The sequence below is a fragment of the Giraffa tippelskirchi genome, chromosome 5 (assembly GCF_054371585.1).
Source record: "Giraffa tippelskirchi isolate mGirTip1 chromosome 5, T2T-mGirTip1v1.2.pri, whole genome shotgun sequence".
NCBI lineage: Eukaryota > Metazoa > Chordata > Mammalia > Artiodactyla > Giraffidae > Giraffa > Giraffa tippelskirchi.
In genome coordinates, this window is record NC_137279.1 from 93,399,669 (window position 1) to 93,414,604 (window position 14,936).

Here is a 14,936-nt window from a genome sequence, read left to right on the forward strand (position 1 = left end):
AACACAGGGAGAGGGAGGGAATTCCTCCGGCAGTCCAGTGGTTAGGACTTGGTGTTTTCACTGCTAGGGCCTGGGTTCAATCCCTGATCAGAGAACTAGGATCCTGCAAGGCGAGTGGTGTGGCCAAAAAGAAAAAGAAAACCAGAGGGAGGAAAAGAAAGAGGGAGAGAGAGGAGAACTGTGCCTGTGGAGGTCTGGGATAAGCCTGAGGGGGATGACCTGTGCTCTGTGTGAACTCACATCTGAGAACAGACAGGCTCAGGAAGTCTCAGTGGATGCCAAAGAGGACAAGTATTGATGACCAAACACCAGAAGTATTTGATCCCGTCTCTCCATGCCTGTAGAACATCGGGAGCCCTCTAGAAAATTAGAGGCACCTCTGGAGAGAATGGCTGGGGAGTCCCTGTAGGAATAAAGATTTAAGTCCTTGCTACCTAATGGAATAGGGGCTGGAAGAAGAAATTGGGTTTGATTGTAGAAAACTAAGGAAGTTAACATGTCTTAAACATCTGAATTTGGATTCTGATATTTATATCCACTATTTTTATACCCACTATTTCATTATTGTTTGATTTTTTTAAAACAAGAATATAAACCTATAATATTTGTATAAATTAAAAATGATTTTTTAAATGATTCCATTTACATGGGGTACCTAGACTAGTCGAATTCATAGAGACAGAAAGTAGAATAGTAATTGCCAGGGGCTGGGGACAGGAGAAAGGGAGGTAGTATTGAGTTATTTATTTTTGCCTACATTGAGTCTTCATTGCTATGTGCAGGCTTTTCTCTAGTTGCGGTGAGCAGGGTCTACTCTCTAGTTGTGGTGTGTGGGCTTCTTGTTGCAGTGGGCTTAGAGCATGGGTTCTAGGCATTTGGGCTTCAGGAGTTGTGGCATGGGGCTTAGCTGCTCTGTGACATGTGGGATCTTAGCTACCCAACCAGGGATCGAACCCATGTCCCCTGCATTGCAATGTGGAGTCTTAACCACTGGACCACCAGGGAAGCCCCAGGAGTTAGTATTTAATGGGTATGAAGTTTCAGTTTGGGAAGGTGAAAATTTCTGGTGATGGATGGTAGTGATGGCTGAACAATAATGTGAATGTAAATGTACATTTCAAATGGTTAAAATGGTAAGCTTCCTATTATGTGTATTTATCACAATCAAAAAAATGAATGTAAAAGTTAAAAAAAAAAAGATTGCTGCAAATTTACTGTAACAACTTTGATTCTGGATATTTCTTGAAAACTGGCATGGTTCACTCCATTACCACTTACAGAGTGCCCTTCCAGCTAACTTTATGCCCATTGCAGGCCCCTAGGTTTGACAGAAAGGCTCTACTTCTGAGTGCTTGCCTATTCCTTCTCAGCTTGGTCACACACTCTCTTGGTGGCCCCCTTGTTGCAGATCCCAAAAGAGGAGTCAGTGGGCAGCTTGGGCTCTGTCTTAAACACCAAGAAACAGGACACAAAGCCAGTGACACCATGCTGGGGACACAATAAGCACCCTAGGTAGCCTGACACTGGCTCTGCACTCCTCTGTTCCTAGCACACAGTTCCCTGAACATCTAACGAAGTTCTACTCAAGCTCTTGGTTTGGGGTCCCCATGAGGATGGCAAGAAAAAGTTGTATTCTTTTGGAAGTCTTTCAACAGAAACATCTCCCTTAGCAACTGACTCTCTTTCTCTCTTTTTTGGCCGTACTGTGTGGATCGAATCTGGGTCCCCTGCAGTGGAAGCATGGAGTCCTAACCACTGGGCTGCCAGAGAATTCCCAGCAATCGACTCTCAAAACCTCTCCCCTAGTCAGAATAGATTTCAATAGGGAGACTGTAAACAGAAATGATGAAGATTCCTCCAATCAGCAGATATTTCTTGAGCACCTCCATGTGTTCAGCATCGCTGTAGGACCTTTGGATAAATGTATACTAGACAAATTGCACCTAATCATGAAGTGAACTTTCCAGATCAGAAACAATCAGAAAACAAACAGAAACCTACAACATGTCACTGTGGTACTGTAAAAGAGCAATGCAGTCTGGCAAAGCCAAGGAAGGCTTCCCAGAAGGGATGAGACTAGGGTGAGGCCCTGAAGGAAGGCTTGGATTTGAATAGGAAAGAGAGGCAACAGAATTTTTTGAGGGAAGCCACACACAAAGGAAGTAGGAGGTTGTGTGTAGAGAATTTGTTGTGAGTCATTCCTGGAGTACATCCTGTGTGCTGAGGCATGACACTAAGCAATGGGAAACAGACCACCCGTCTTCAAGGAGCTCTAGTCTGGGAAATGGTGAATGGAGGGGCTACTAAAACAAATACAGGTGATGTGTATTAGTCCACAAGAATGTTAAGCCCCCAGAAAGTAGAAACTTTACCTGTTTTGTTCATCACTGTATCCTCAGTACCTAGAACAGTGCCAGGCACAAATTATGAGCCCAATAACTGCATACTGAATGAACTCATGCTGCAATGAAGATGTATACTAGCAATATTGATAGTTACCATTTATGGAGCACACACATGTGCCAGACAATATGCTAAGAGTTTTACATACATCATCCTATTTTATCCTCCAGCATTTCGAGAGTACTATAATTATCTCATTTCACAGACTTGGAAACCAAGGCTTATAGACGTTAACGCTTGCCTCAAGGTTACCTAAACTCTTAAGTGACAGAACAGAGATTTGAAATCATGAATTCAAATTTGCCTAACTTCACTATCCATCCTCTGAAAATAAAGTCAAAATGCTGTTTGGGGAAGTTTGTCTAATAGCTGACTGAAATGTTCAGAGAAAGACTCAAGAAAGTGAGACCACTGCAATGAAAAACAGCAATAGCAACATGTATAAACTAAAGCAGTTACAGTAGGAAAGAAGAAAGGATCTACTTTCAGGGGATTTCAGTTCAGTTCAGTCGCTCAGTTGTGTCTGACACTTTACGACCCCATGGACTGCAGCGTGCCAGGCTTTCCTGTCCATTACCAACTCCCGGAGCTCTTTTTCTTGGGGATGGTTTTGATCACTGTCTCCTGTACAATGTTAGAAACCTCAGCCCATAGTTCTTCAGGCACTCTCTCAATTAGATCTAATCCCCTGAATCTATTTGTCATTTCCACTGTATAATCATAAGGGATTTGATTTAGGTCATACCTGAATGGTCTAGTGGTTTTTCCCTACTTTCTTCAATGTAAGTATGAATTTGGCAATAAGGAGTTCATGATTGGAGCCACAGTCCACTCCCGGTCTTGTTTTTGCTGACTGTATAGAGCTTCTCCATCTTCGGCTGCGAAGAATATAATCAATCTGATTTCTGTATTGACCATCTGGTGATGTCCATGAGTAGAGTAGTCTCTTGTGTTGTTGGAAGAGGGTGTTTGCTATGACCAGTGCGTTCTCTTGGCAAAACTCTGTTAACCTTTGCCCTGCTTCATTTTGTACTCCAAGGCCAAACTTGTCTGTTACTCCAGGTATCTATTGATTTCCTACCTTTGCATTTTAGTACCCTGTGATGAAAAGGACATCTTTTTTGGGTGTTAGTTCTAGAAGGTCTTATAGGTCATCATAGAACCATTCAGCTTCAGCTTCTTCAGCATTAGTGTTTGGGGCATAGACTTGGATTACTGATATTGAATTATTTGCCTTGGAAATGAACAGAGATCATTCTGTTGTTTTTGAGATTGCACTCAAGTACTGCACTTCAGACTCTTTTTTTGACTATCAGGGCTACTTCATTTCTTCTAAGGGATTCTTGCCCACAGTAGTAGATATAATGGTCATCTGAATTAAATTATCCTATTCTCGTCCGTTTTAGTTCACTGATTCCGAAAATGTCGATGTTCACTCTTGCAGACTTCTGTTTGACCACTTCCAATTTGCCTTGATTCATGGGCCTAACATTCCAGGTTCCTACGCAGCCCTTTGAAATCCCCTTCAAAGGGCTTCTAAAGAAAGTGCAGGGCTTGGTGACTTATTTGATGTATGGGATGACCAAATTTCTCAACTGGAAATACAAAGAACGGTGGTAGCCCCAAGAGAAATAGCTGTTCTCTTATTCCCAGTTCGACAGTACACTCCATAGATAGATTTTAGACGGATGACCCTAATCTCTAGATTCGTCAGTTCCACAAAACACTTTGTCAGGTGCTGGGTGTCCACAGTAACGGCAAGTCAGATTGAAAAGTCATTCTGGAGGGCAGAATGATAAAAGCGAGAAAGAAAAAAAAGTAAAGAAGGGGAAAAAAAGAGAGCAAGGGTGCACAGACAAATCTTTTCTAGGAGCGCACGCATCCCGGAGACCAGCGGGCACTACAAAGGGAAAGGTGGGGCTTGTCTAAGAACTACAACTCCCAGTAGGCATCGGGCAGAGCAACCAAGCTTCCGGCCAGAGCTTATTTCCGGTCTTTCGGGTGCTGACGCTCTCTTCCGGTTTTGACGGCCCCTGAAAGGCTTTGGGGGATGTGCACGGTGAGTCCCGAGGCAGTGGGGTCGCGAGTGGGAGCTGGGGAATCTTGTGTCCTCACTACACTCAGCGGCTAAAAGTTAGCTCCGGGAGGTCAGGGAGGAGAGAGGACATGCTGGCGGGAGGACGTGTAATCTTGGCAAGAATGGGGGAGGGGACTGGGGCCACGGAGGGCCCCAGAAAGGGATGTGGAGGGCGAGGACGAACGGGATTCCGGGGAAAGGATGGAGGATGGGATGCAAGAGCATGGGGGAGGACCCCGCGAGCGCGCCGTGGGATCCCAGGGGAGCTGGTGGAGGAGGACCAGAGGGAAGGTAGCGCAGTAGGGTGCTTCTGCGTGAAGGAAAGCTAGAGGCTGCTGTGTGTCCGAGATCGGCCGAATCCGGCAGCTTGAGGAGCGTGGGCACATGGGAGTCCTCTCAGAAGATCCTGCCAGTTAGGGAGCATCCAGGGCCCAGGTGGCTTAAAGACTGCTATGTTGTAAGGGGCTGCCGCTTTGACAAACTCAAAAGAGCTTTGGCAGAGTTTGAAAGAAAGAGCTGTCAGGAAGCTTTTGATGGTTTTACGTGTTTGGATTGACCGCTCGCTTTGCTTTTTTCTCCAAAGATGAGGCTGCTGGCTTTCGCGTTGTTGGCTCTATTTGCTGTCACTCAAGCAGAAGAAGGAGCCAGGCTTTTGGCCTCCAAATCACTGCTGAACAGATATGCTGTGGAGGGGCGAGACCTGACCTTACAGTACAACATTTACAATGTTGGCTCAAGGTAAGGAGGCACTGGAGCTATAGGTTGGGCCCTTTTCAGGTGTCTTCAATTCCCTAGCTGGGAACAAGGATCAGCAGTGATTTATCTTTGGGAGATTTTCAGCAGCAGATATCATGAGTGAATGAATGAATATACTGCTGGATCTGCTTTTGGAAGAAGAGGACATATTCTTATCTAAGCTACAAGAAACCGTCTTCCACTTTTTTTGAAGTGAAAGAGTTTCAGAGTGGGGAAGAAGCAAGAATTGTGGTGAAATAGGGAGAGGAAAATGAGAAGGCAGAAAATGTATGATCCTTTGTTACCTTAGGGATTTCGTTTCAGCTTCCTTTCTTAGATTGGCATTTTTGTTGTCTTTCACTGTTTTAAAAAAGTAGACCTTTTATTTTGCTTGGTTGGATTTTGGGTTCTGTTTTGTTTTTGCCATGCCGTGGGGCATGTGGAATCTTAGTTCCTTGAGCAGGGATCAAACCTGAGTGTCCCACATTGGAAGCACAGAGTCATACTACTGGACTGCCAGAGAAGTTCCTTTTTATTTATGTATTTGGCTTCGTGTCGGGTCTTAGTTATGGCCTGTAGGATTTTCATTACTGTGTCCTCTGGACCACCAGGAAAGTCCCCTCTTTTACTTTTTTCCCTTTAATTTCCTTTTACATATGCATCTTGCTCCTCTTCCCCTCCTTACACACACACACACACACACACACACACACACACACACACACACACACACACGTAAGAAAAAACTAGGGCAAAAATGGATTCATGCCCATTCTTTCCTAGATATTTTGAGTATTTTATTTTGGTGCCCAGAATCCAGGCCTTGAGTGAGATTCTTCAGTGTAACTATGTGACTAATATCTGTCTTTTGTAGTTCTGATTTTTTAGGACAGGCAGACAGATTTGATTGCTAACTGCTTTAATTTTATAACCATTACTTATTAACCTTTCTTTGTTTCCTCCATTCTCTAGTGCTGCATTAGATGTGGAATTATCTGATGATTCCTTCCCTCCAGAAGACTTTGGCATTGTCTCTGGAATGCTCAACGTCAAATGGGACCGGATTGCTCCGTATCCTCTTGACACTGGCTGATGAAGGCTGATGGGATGTTGGGAGAGATGTTGCCAGCAAAGCAGTAGGGTCACGTCAATCTAAGTGTATATGGCCATTCTTGCCACCTCTCTGGATAAGATATGGCAAGAGAGACTAGTGAGAATTTTGTGTGCATGATTTAGGATGGGCCTGAGGAAGGAGGTTCCTGAAGTTTAGGTTATAAAGCCCTAAAACATTCTATATTGGGAGAATGTAGACAGATGTTTGTGGCTGGGTGATGATCTTTAAGGTGCTTTTAAAAGAAATTCTGTGGGATGCTAGTGTGGAGGACCTGGGTGACCTTTTTAAAGGCTCTTCTTATTCAATGAACCCCTTATTTGGATCGACTGGTAATTTCTTGAGTGCTTTTAAAATGTATTGTTTATTATTTTTGGCTACATTGGGTCTTCGTTGAATTCTGTGGGATGCTAGTGTGGAGGACCTGGGTGACCTTTTTAAAGGCTCTTCTTACTCAATGAACCCCTTATTTGGATCGACTGGTAATTTCTTGAGTGCTTTTAAAATGTATTGTTTATTATTTTTGGCTACATTGGGTCTTCGTTGCTGTATGCAGGCTTTTCTCAGTTGTGGCAAGTGGGGGCTACTCTTGTTGTGGTGCATGGGCTTCTCATTGCAGTGGCTTCTCTTATGGAGCACAGGCTCTAGGGAGATCTGGATACAGTAGTTGTGGCACACAGGCTTAGTTGCTCTGCGGCATGCGGAATCTTCCCAGACCAGGCATCGAACCCGTGCCCCCTGCATTGGCAGGCAGATTCTTTACCACCGGGCCATCAGGGAAGTTCCTTCCTAAATGTTTTGATTTAGATTATTTTTTTCCCTTGTGAGTTAAAGTATATTTAGATTTTCTGGGAAGGGTAAGTGTTCCCTTTGTATTTTTTTTGTTTTTTGTTTTGTATTTTCAAGAATTTCCTTCAGGTATAGGCAGCGAAAGGTTTTCTGTGACTTTAAGTGACAGAAATTTTTCATCTATAACCTGCATTGCTTTATAACATTTCAATATTGAGTATGTCATAGACCTCTTAAAACTTGATTAAAAAGATACCATATAATATGACCCACTTTAGGCTTAGATAAAAAGCCTGTGTTTATTATTTTTGCAGAGTATCTTAGATATGAAATATTACATGTGTTAGCAACTCTTTTTGTGAATGGTGCATTTAGTCCCTAAGTTGAAAGTTTGTTACAACTGTAGCTTCATCTTTTTCCATCCTTAACTCTTGGGTCAGTGCTAGCAACGTCTCCCACACTGTGGTCCTGCGCCCTCTCAAGGCTGGTTATTTCAACTTCACCTCAGCAACTGTTACATACCTGGCCCAGGAGGATGGGCCCGTTGTGGTGAGTCACTCAAACCCTTAGCTGGATGGGGCTCAGCTCTGCCTTCCTTTTAAATCGCTTGCAGAAAATCTCCAGAGCAGGTGCTAAATTCTGAGGAAGGTAAAAAGGACCAAAAACTTGGGATATTGTTGTAGGAAGGAGCATATTTCAAATTATGTTATAAAGTCTCAGAATCAAGCAATTGAAATGAACAAGAGGGGAGTACTGTCTGATTCCCTTCCATCTGCTTCACTTTTATTCTGTACAGTGTCGTGTGCTTCCTGGTTTTTTACCATCCTCGCATTTCCAATCCACCTTCTACGCTGCCGTCAGATGATTCCCTGTCTCCGCTGTGTCTTTGTCTTTCCCTTGCTTAAAATGCTCCTGCTTCTCACATCATGGCCACACTTTTCCTTGCATACCCTCCAATAGTCTTGCTGTGTTCTGCCTCTCCCTTCATTTCTCTACCCACCAGGATCCTCTGTCCTAATGAGGCCAAGTGCCTCCTCTCTCTCAGTGCTCCTTCTTTCCACTCTGCCTTTGTTCTCTGAAGTACTCTCTCTCCTCTACTTCATTATCTGACACCTTCTCAAGGCCCAATTCTGAACTGCATCTCCTTGATTCTGTCTCCTGCTTTTATAATTCATATTGCTCTTTCCTACTCATTCTTTCACTAAACATTCATTGACTGCATCAAAACTTCTATAGCTCTTAAAGTCCATGCCACTTGAACATTTAATTAATGACTGTCTTCAGTAGTTCTCTTTCTTTTATCTAGGTCTTTTCCCTCACCCCCACCTCCCAGTTTAATTATAAACTCCTCGAAGTAAGGGACTGTGTCTTAGATTTCTTTCTGTTTCCCATACAGGGTAGAAGTCCAATGTAAACAGTCTTTTGATTGATTGATGTAAAGGTCAGCAGACATTTATTGAGCCCCTGCAATGTGCTAGATGATAAGAAATACAAAGAAGATTAATAAGATACTGTCACAGGCCTCAAAAAGCCTAGGTCATGAATTTATAAATACACATGGGCTTTAGGCTCCTTAGTGAGTGCATAGTAGGGAAGGGACTTAACATAGTCAACCATAGAACTATAAGAAATCCAAGAGTCTCAAACATTCAATGCACTCTCCGAATTATCTTTTTTAAATGAACCTGTGGGACTATATTCTTGTAATTCTGGTTATGTTATTTTCACATCTTCCATCCTATGTGCTTTGAGAACCTCGTTTGGGATTCTTTGATTCCACCTAGTCCTTGATAGGTTAAAAGACACAAACTTAAAGGCTCAGCTGCCACTTTAGAACAAAGTTGTTTGCCATGTGCTCCAAACTCTTGGCCTGCTCTCCAAGACGAAGGAATGTGGGGCAGACTCAGCCCCTCCTCTGGTAATGTACATTTGGGTAGGGCTTGAGACTTCACAGAATCTTTCTCATTATTTCACTGGAGCCTGTCTGCTTGTGAGTTATAGAAGAGTGTTTCCACTTGAGGAATGGGGAAATGATTGCCAAGGGCAGAAGGGCCAGTGGTGGTGAGCAACTCTCTCCAGAGTCTGAGGCTGAGATAGAATGATCTGGCTTTAATTACAGCAGCATACCTGTCCTAACTTTTTTTTTTTTCTTTTTTTTAGTAAATGCTCATCATGTGTATCCTGGCTCCTAATTTACTCATCTTTACAACACACGAAAGAACCATCCATCTTCTCTAGTTCAAAAACTTTTCCTCATCTGGATGTTTCTTGGGCCTTTGGGAACTAAGACTATTGCTTAGAACTGGGTTGGTTGAAACTGCCCTTTTCTCAGATGAGAAAGAGCTGAAGACTTCCCTTCTTTTCTTCTTTTCAGATTGGCTTTACCAGTGCACCTGGACAGGGAGGAATCCTGGCTCAGCGGGAGTTTGATAGAAGATTCTCCCCCCATTTTGTAAGCTTTGCAGTCCTCTCATCATTCCTCTGGGAGGAGAACACCCTTTTCATTCTGAGACCTCTTGGCCTCCTTAGAAGATATGTATAGTTGGTTGGTTCTTGTCATATTTGTTTTTTGGTGTCTGGTATACACAGCCATCAAACATCCTGATTTAACCATGGCTAGAGATTTGCCAGAACAAAAAAAAACTGCCATTTTTCTCTCCTCAGCCTTGAGTAAAGCCCCACCTTGGAGTCCTGGGTCTAATTCGAGGATGAAAAGAGTATCTGCTTAGATTCAAAGAGTCACCAAGCATCAGGAGGTTAAATGGGAACTTTGTTGTAGCCTAGTCTAGGAAAGAATTTTTTGAAGATTTGCCGAAAGTACTGAATGAGGAGATTCATTTATTCATTCGTTCAGGGAATAATAATGAGGTTCCAAGTTATGTGCTCAGTTCTGTGCTTTGCTTGGAGAAACCATCACAAGACACAGTCCCTCCCATTGAAGATGTTATGGGCTTATGGAGGCCTCAGTGGAGGAAGACGGCTGTGATAGCAGTCATACACAAGGCTCAGGAGGAGATGCAGCAGGAACACCTAACCTGGTGTTGAGAGTCAGGGAGGATTTTCTGGGGGAGAGAGGTTTCACTAATTAAAGAGGAGGTAAGGAAGGGGAGGCACCCCAGGAAGAGGGAGTAGCTCTGAAGTGAGAAAAAGCATGGTGGAGTCCAGGAATAGCAGGTGGTTTAGGAAGGCTGAGGGGCAGCATGTGAGGCAGAGGAATGGAAGAGAGATGCTGGCGGTGTGGGCCGGGGTTAGTTTGCAGGAGGCTTGACTGTCAGGGTAACCCTGGACATCTTCCTCCTCAAAGATTGTCTGGAAGAGAGAAGCTTTTCTTCCATATTGGATTGGGTCAGGTGAGGCCTTTGTTTTCATACCTCGAAAGATAGGTCAGTCTTTAGTGAGCCATTCTATGTCCAGAGTAGCCAGAGAGGAGCCTTCCAGCTGATGCTCTGCTTATTTGGGCGGGCTACTCCCTTTTCTCATTGGACCGTTCCATCCTAGTCCCCTCCTGTGCCCTAATCCAGACTTCTAAGCAAGGCCTTTGTTGTCTTCCACAGCTGGACTGGGCAGCCTTCGGGGTCATGACCCTCCCTTCTATCGGCGTCCCCCTGCTGTTGTGGTACTCCAGCAAGAGGAAATATGACACCTCCAAAACCAAGAAGAACTGAGCGGGGCTTCCACAGCCCTCCCTGCCCAAGAAATCCAGGTGCTTTCCAGACTCCAAAGGGTATCTCAAATGCAGTGTCTTCTCCTTTAGCCCTTGGCCATCTTCTCCTGGATCCTGTCCTGCTCTAACCAGAGCGAAGGACCAGGCCTGGGAGTCTGTGAGTGCCTCTTTGGTTCCATCATGAAGCCAGACAAACAGGAATGCCTTCGGCAGCCGTCTTGACCTCGGGGCCCTGTGTTGCAGCACTGAGGTGCCGGGGGTATGTTGCTGGGCCATGTGAACTCTCAGGGGTCCAGGAAAGGGCATTTCGGAGACACCACCCTATCCCCCGCCTCCCCTCTCAGAAGAGGGTGAAAGATAAGATGAAAGCTGTGGGACTCTTGGAAGCTACCCAGTCTCTGTACTGGCTTAGGAAAGTTCTTACCAAGTGGGGTTTTCTAATAAAAACAAATGCCACCCTGACTTGTCTGTTTTCCCATCACCTGGATGAACTCAGGTTGCTGTTGGTACACAGGCCCTGACTACTCAGGCTCCTGGACAAGTGAGCTGAACTCCTGCCTCCTTGCTCTAGGGAGTGTGGGTCCTGTTCCCCCAGAGGTATTCTACCCATGCACCTTCTTGAACATCTTTGCTTCTGTCCCTTGTTTCCCTCTCTGTTTTCACCAGTCACCACATGCTCAGTCATGTCCAATTCTTTGCGACCTCATAGACTATAACCTGCCAGGCTCCTCAGTCCATGGAAGTTTCCAGGCAAGAATACTGGAGCAGATTGCCATTTTCTTCTTCAGGGGATCTTCCTGACTCAGGAAGGGTCGGGACAAACCCTTGTCTCCTGCATTAGCAGGCAGATTCTTTACCACTGTGCCAGTCACCATATATTCCCTTAAACCTTACTTGCTTGTGAGCCCCTCTCCACAGTAGAGGAGAGAAAATGGGGAAAGATGGTCTGCAATTGTTCTATCCCCAGGAGATCTTCTGAGGGTAATTTAATTCATTACTTTTTAAAAACTATTTGGCTGTGTCAGGTCTTGGTTGTGAAATGTGGGCTTAGTTGCTCTGCCTCGTGGGATCTTAGTTCCCTGACCAGGGATTGAACCTGTGGCCCTTGCACTGCAAGCTATATTCTTAACCACTGGACCAGAGAAATCCCTTCACTGACTATTCTTGAAAAGCTATCGATTACACCTGATTCTAGCCCTTCCTGTGTTTAAGACTTAGCTTTTCTCAAGTTTGAGCTTATTTTAATGCCTCTGAGCTTTGAGCTCAGGCCAGGCCGAAGCACCTGAACACCCTCAGTTGTTACCTAAGCACAGCCTGTGGAAAGGCAGTGGATTTTGCTGCAGCAGCAGCGGGGAGAAGCCACTCTGAGCTGACTCTGTCCAACCGAGGAATGCCGTGGTCTGAGAACAGCCTCCCCAGCAGGAGAGAAACCCAACAAACAGCCGCTTTGTTCCTGCCACCATTTCTCAGCTTAGATTCTGGTGGGGTATGGGGGCAGTGAGTGCTGCCCAACTGGTTTAACCTTTCCTTCGCCCAGCAGTTGGAGCCTCTGGGCTGAAGGATGAAAAGGACATGGAGACAACGGGAGGCTCTGAACGGAGTAGCCCTCCACCAGCTCACATCCCTCCTTCAGGGCCTTCGGCTCGGACACCCCAGGACTGGCCAGGTCAGAGGGCAAGGAGGATGTGTTTGCTTTTGTTCATTGTGTTCCTGGTGGAGACCTGGGATTTGCTCAGGAGAATGGGGAAAAGGACAGTGAATTAGAAGCTTGGGGTTGAGAACAAGTATAGGGAAGGGAAAGGGAGCTAATTTGATATGTATGATCTTCCTCCTTAGCACTATAAGATGTTAGTCTTTGGAGGCGGGAACACACTGTCTGCCATCTGTGTGGTGCCTACTGGAAGCAGTGAGGAGTTAACCTGTAGGAGGAGGGGTTCTGGTCTAGAGGGTAGGATAAACTTCATAACTTGGGAAGGTAATACGAGATTTCTTCCTCAGTCTGAGCACTGGGAGGTACTCCTTTTCTGAAAGCTGGGGCAGTCTTTACCTTTCCTTGCAGAACTCCATTTCATGTCCTGGCTCTTGTTATAGAGAAGACTAGGGGGGGAGCCCAGGTCTGACCCAGGTGATAAGAGAAGCAACTGAAGTCAGGGTCACAGGCACCTTGAAAAAAGGCCAAAACCAGATACTTCATCTCTTGAGAGACCAAATTCCTTGGAGTCAAGGTGGAATTTGAGCCTCCGTTAAGTAGTAGCATTGAAAAATAGAAGAGCCTCTAAAATCTATAGATGGCAAGGCTTAGCTGGAGTAGTTGCTTTAGGATTGAGTCCTCTTCTTGAGATAATTTAATGGAGGATGAGTAGCAAATAGTGCTTCACTCTAGTGAAAACCACCCTAGGAAGATGGGAACTCTGACCTCCAGATTTCATTCAGGTCTGCAAAAGAGAGAGAAAGTAAAGCACCCATCCCACATCCTTCTGGAGATTGGGTACCCAACCTAAGAACTTCCTCCCTAAAAGGCAAAACAGATAGTAACCCAGCTGTCAATGTGTTCCAGATCCCCTCCACCCCTGGAAACCAGCCCTCCATCCCTCCCATGTCATGCAGACTTTGGGCTGGCACTCACTCACCCACACCCAGCCCCAGTACCAGGAGGAGTCAGGGCCAAGATTATCACCTTTTTCCCATCCTAGGCTTTGGTATTTCACCTGAAGAAAGTCAATGGGAAATGGGGATAAGGATTCCCAAGAAGCTGGGGATAATGAAGCAGCTTGGTGACGGGATGGGAAGTTTTCAAGGCTTGACCCCTGGAGAGAAGAGCTCAGGGTGGTGGATGGAGCACTGACCACAGACGCAGCAGCGCTGGGTCCCCGCCCACCTCCACCACCCACTGGCTGGCTGACCTCAGGTGAATCACGCCACCTTCTGGAGCCTGTGTCCTCATCTGTACAAGCACAGGATTGTTTAATTAGGATTTCTGAGGATCCTCCATCGCAAAACAGGTAGTTGTTTCCCCTGTATTCTTGAGAAGTAAGAAACAACCAATCACTCATATGGTTTGGAACCCAGCCAGGTAGGAAAAGGGCTTCCCTGGTGGCTCGGACAGTAGAGAATCTGCCTGCAATGTGGGAAACCTGGGTTTGATCCCTAGCTTGGGAAGATTCCCTGGAGGAGGGAATGGCTATCCACTACAGTATTCTTGTCTGGAGAATCCCATGGACAGAGGAGCCTGGTGGGCTACAGCCTGTGGGGTCGCAGAGAGTCACGACTAAGCGACTAACAGTTTCACACAGGTAGGAAAGGGCACACAGTTTCCACATCTGGCAACAGCTGCCCTCTTCCTCTCACCCAGAGTGAGGGTTTGAGAGCAAGGATAGACCATGGGTCACATAATTTAATCTCATTTAATAGATCAGGGAAGGCAGAAAATGGAAGGGCTTATCCAAGGTCACAGCAAATGGCAGTTTTATTGAAGAGCATATTTATTGAATAACTTATTTATATAATAACTATTATGGACCCAGCATTTAAGTGCCACTAATTGTACATCTCTTGTTCACTATTCCCATCATACAGAGGAGGTGATGCTACTGCTGCTACTGCTGCTGCTGCTAAGTCGCTTCAGTCGTGTCCGACTCTGTGTGACCCCATAGATGGCAGCCCACCAGGCTCCCCCATCCCTGGGATTCTCCAGGCAAGAACACTGGAGTGGGTTGCCATTTCCTTCTCCAATGCATGAAAGTGAAAAGTGAAAGTGAAGTCGCTTAGTCATGTCTGACTCTTAGCGACCCCATGGACTGCAGCCTATTAGGCTCCTCCATCCATGGGATTTTCCAGGCGAGAGTACTGGAGTGGGGTGCCATTGCCTTCTCCGGAGGTGATGAGGCTAATAGAATAGATAACTTCTTCAAGGCCCCTTATCTAGGGAGTTTGCAGAGGCAGCCAAACTCTTCCAATTCCAGCATGTCCTTTCCACTTGACCATGGGCCTGGCAGGGAGGAGACTCCCCAGTACCTCAGGAAGTCCAGTGTCTGCCCACGCCATCCTCTGCCCCAGGGAAGCAGGGAAGGTGAGTCAGCACCCCCAGAAGCAGTTATCAGGGAAGGGGGTGGAGAGCTGGTCAGATATCCTGTGCCTGGTATCCACAACACTCTGGG

At 45.6% G+C, this 14,936-nt stretch overlaps 2 protein-coding genes across 4 annotated transcripts in view; both read left to right on the forward strand.

The window, feature by feature from the left end:
• Positions 1-4,412: 4,412 nt before the first annotated feature.
• Positions 4,413-11,241, forward strand: SSR2 (signal sequence receptor subunit 2). The gene is made up of 6 exons (XM_081494462.1): positions 4,413-4,462; positions 5,064-5,218; positions 6,188-6,286; positions 7,556-7,664; positions 9,490-9,567; positions 10,670-11,241. Exons 1-6 carry the CDS (start codon positions 4,454-4,456, stop codon positions 10,778-10,780), a joined length of 561 nt encoding a protein of 186 aa, XP_081350588.1. The 5' UTR covers positions 4,413-4,453; the 3' UTR covers positions 10,781-11,241.
• Positions 11,242-12,319: 1,078 nt separating this feature from the next.
• ARHGEF2 (Rho/Rac guanine nucleotide exchange factor 2) overlaps positions 12,320-14,936 on the forward strand; it is a 51,802-nt gene continuing 49,185 nt past the window's right edge. For 2 of the 3 annotated variants that reach the window (XR_014054917.1, XM_081494206.1), the window contains exon 1: positions 12,320-12,445. Coding sequence is in view for 1 of the 3 variants with exons in the window: in XM_081494206.1 (XP_081350332.1) it covers positions 12,341-12,445 (105 nt within the window). In the remaining 2 variants the exon portion in view is untranslated. Of the gene's footprint in view, positions 12,446-14,355; positions 14,849-14,936 lie in introns of those variants that run through there. The other variant, XM_081494212.1, reaches the window with a different exon arrangement.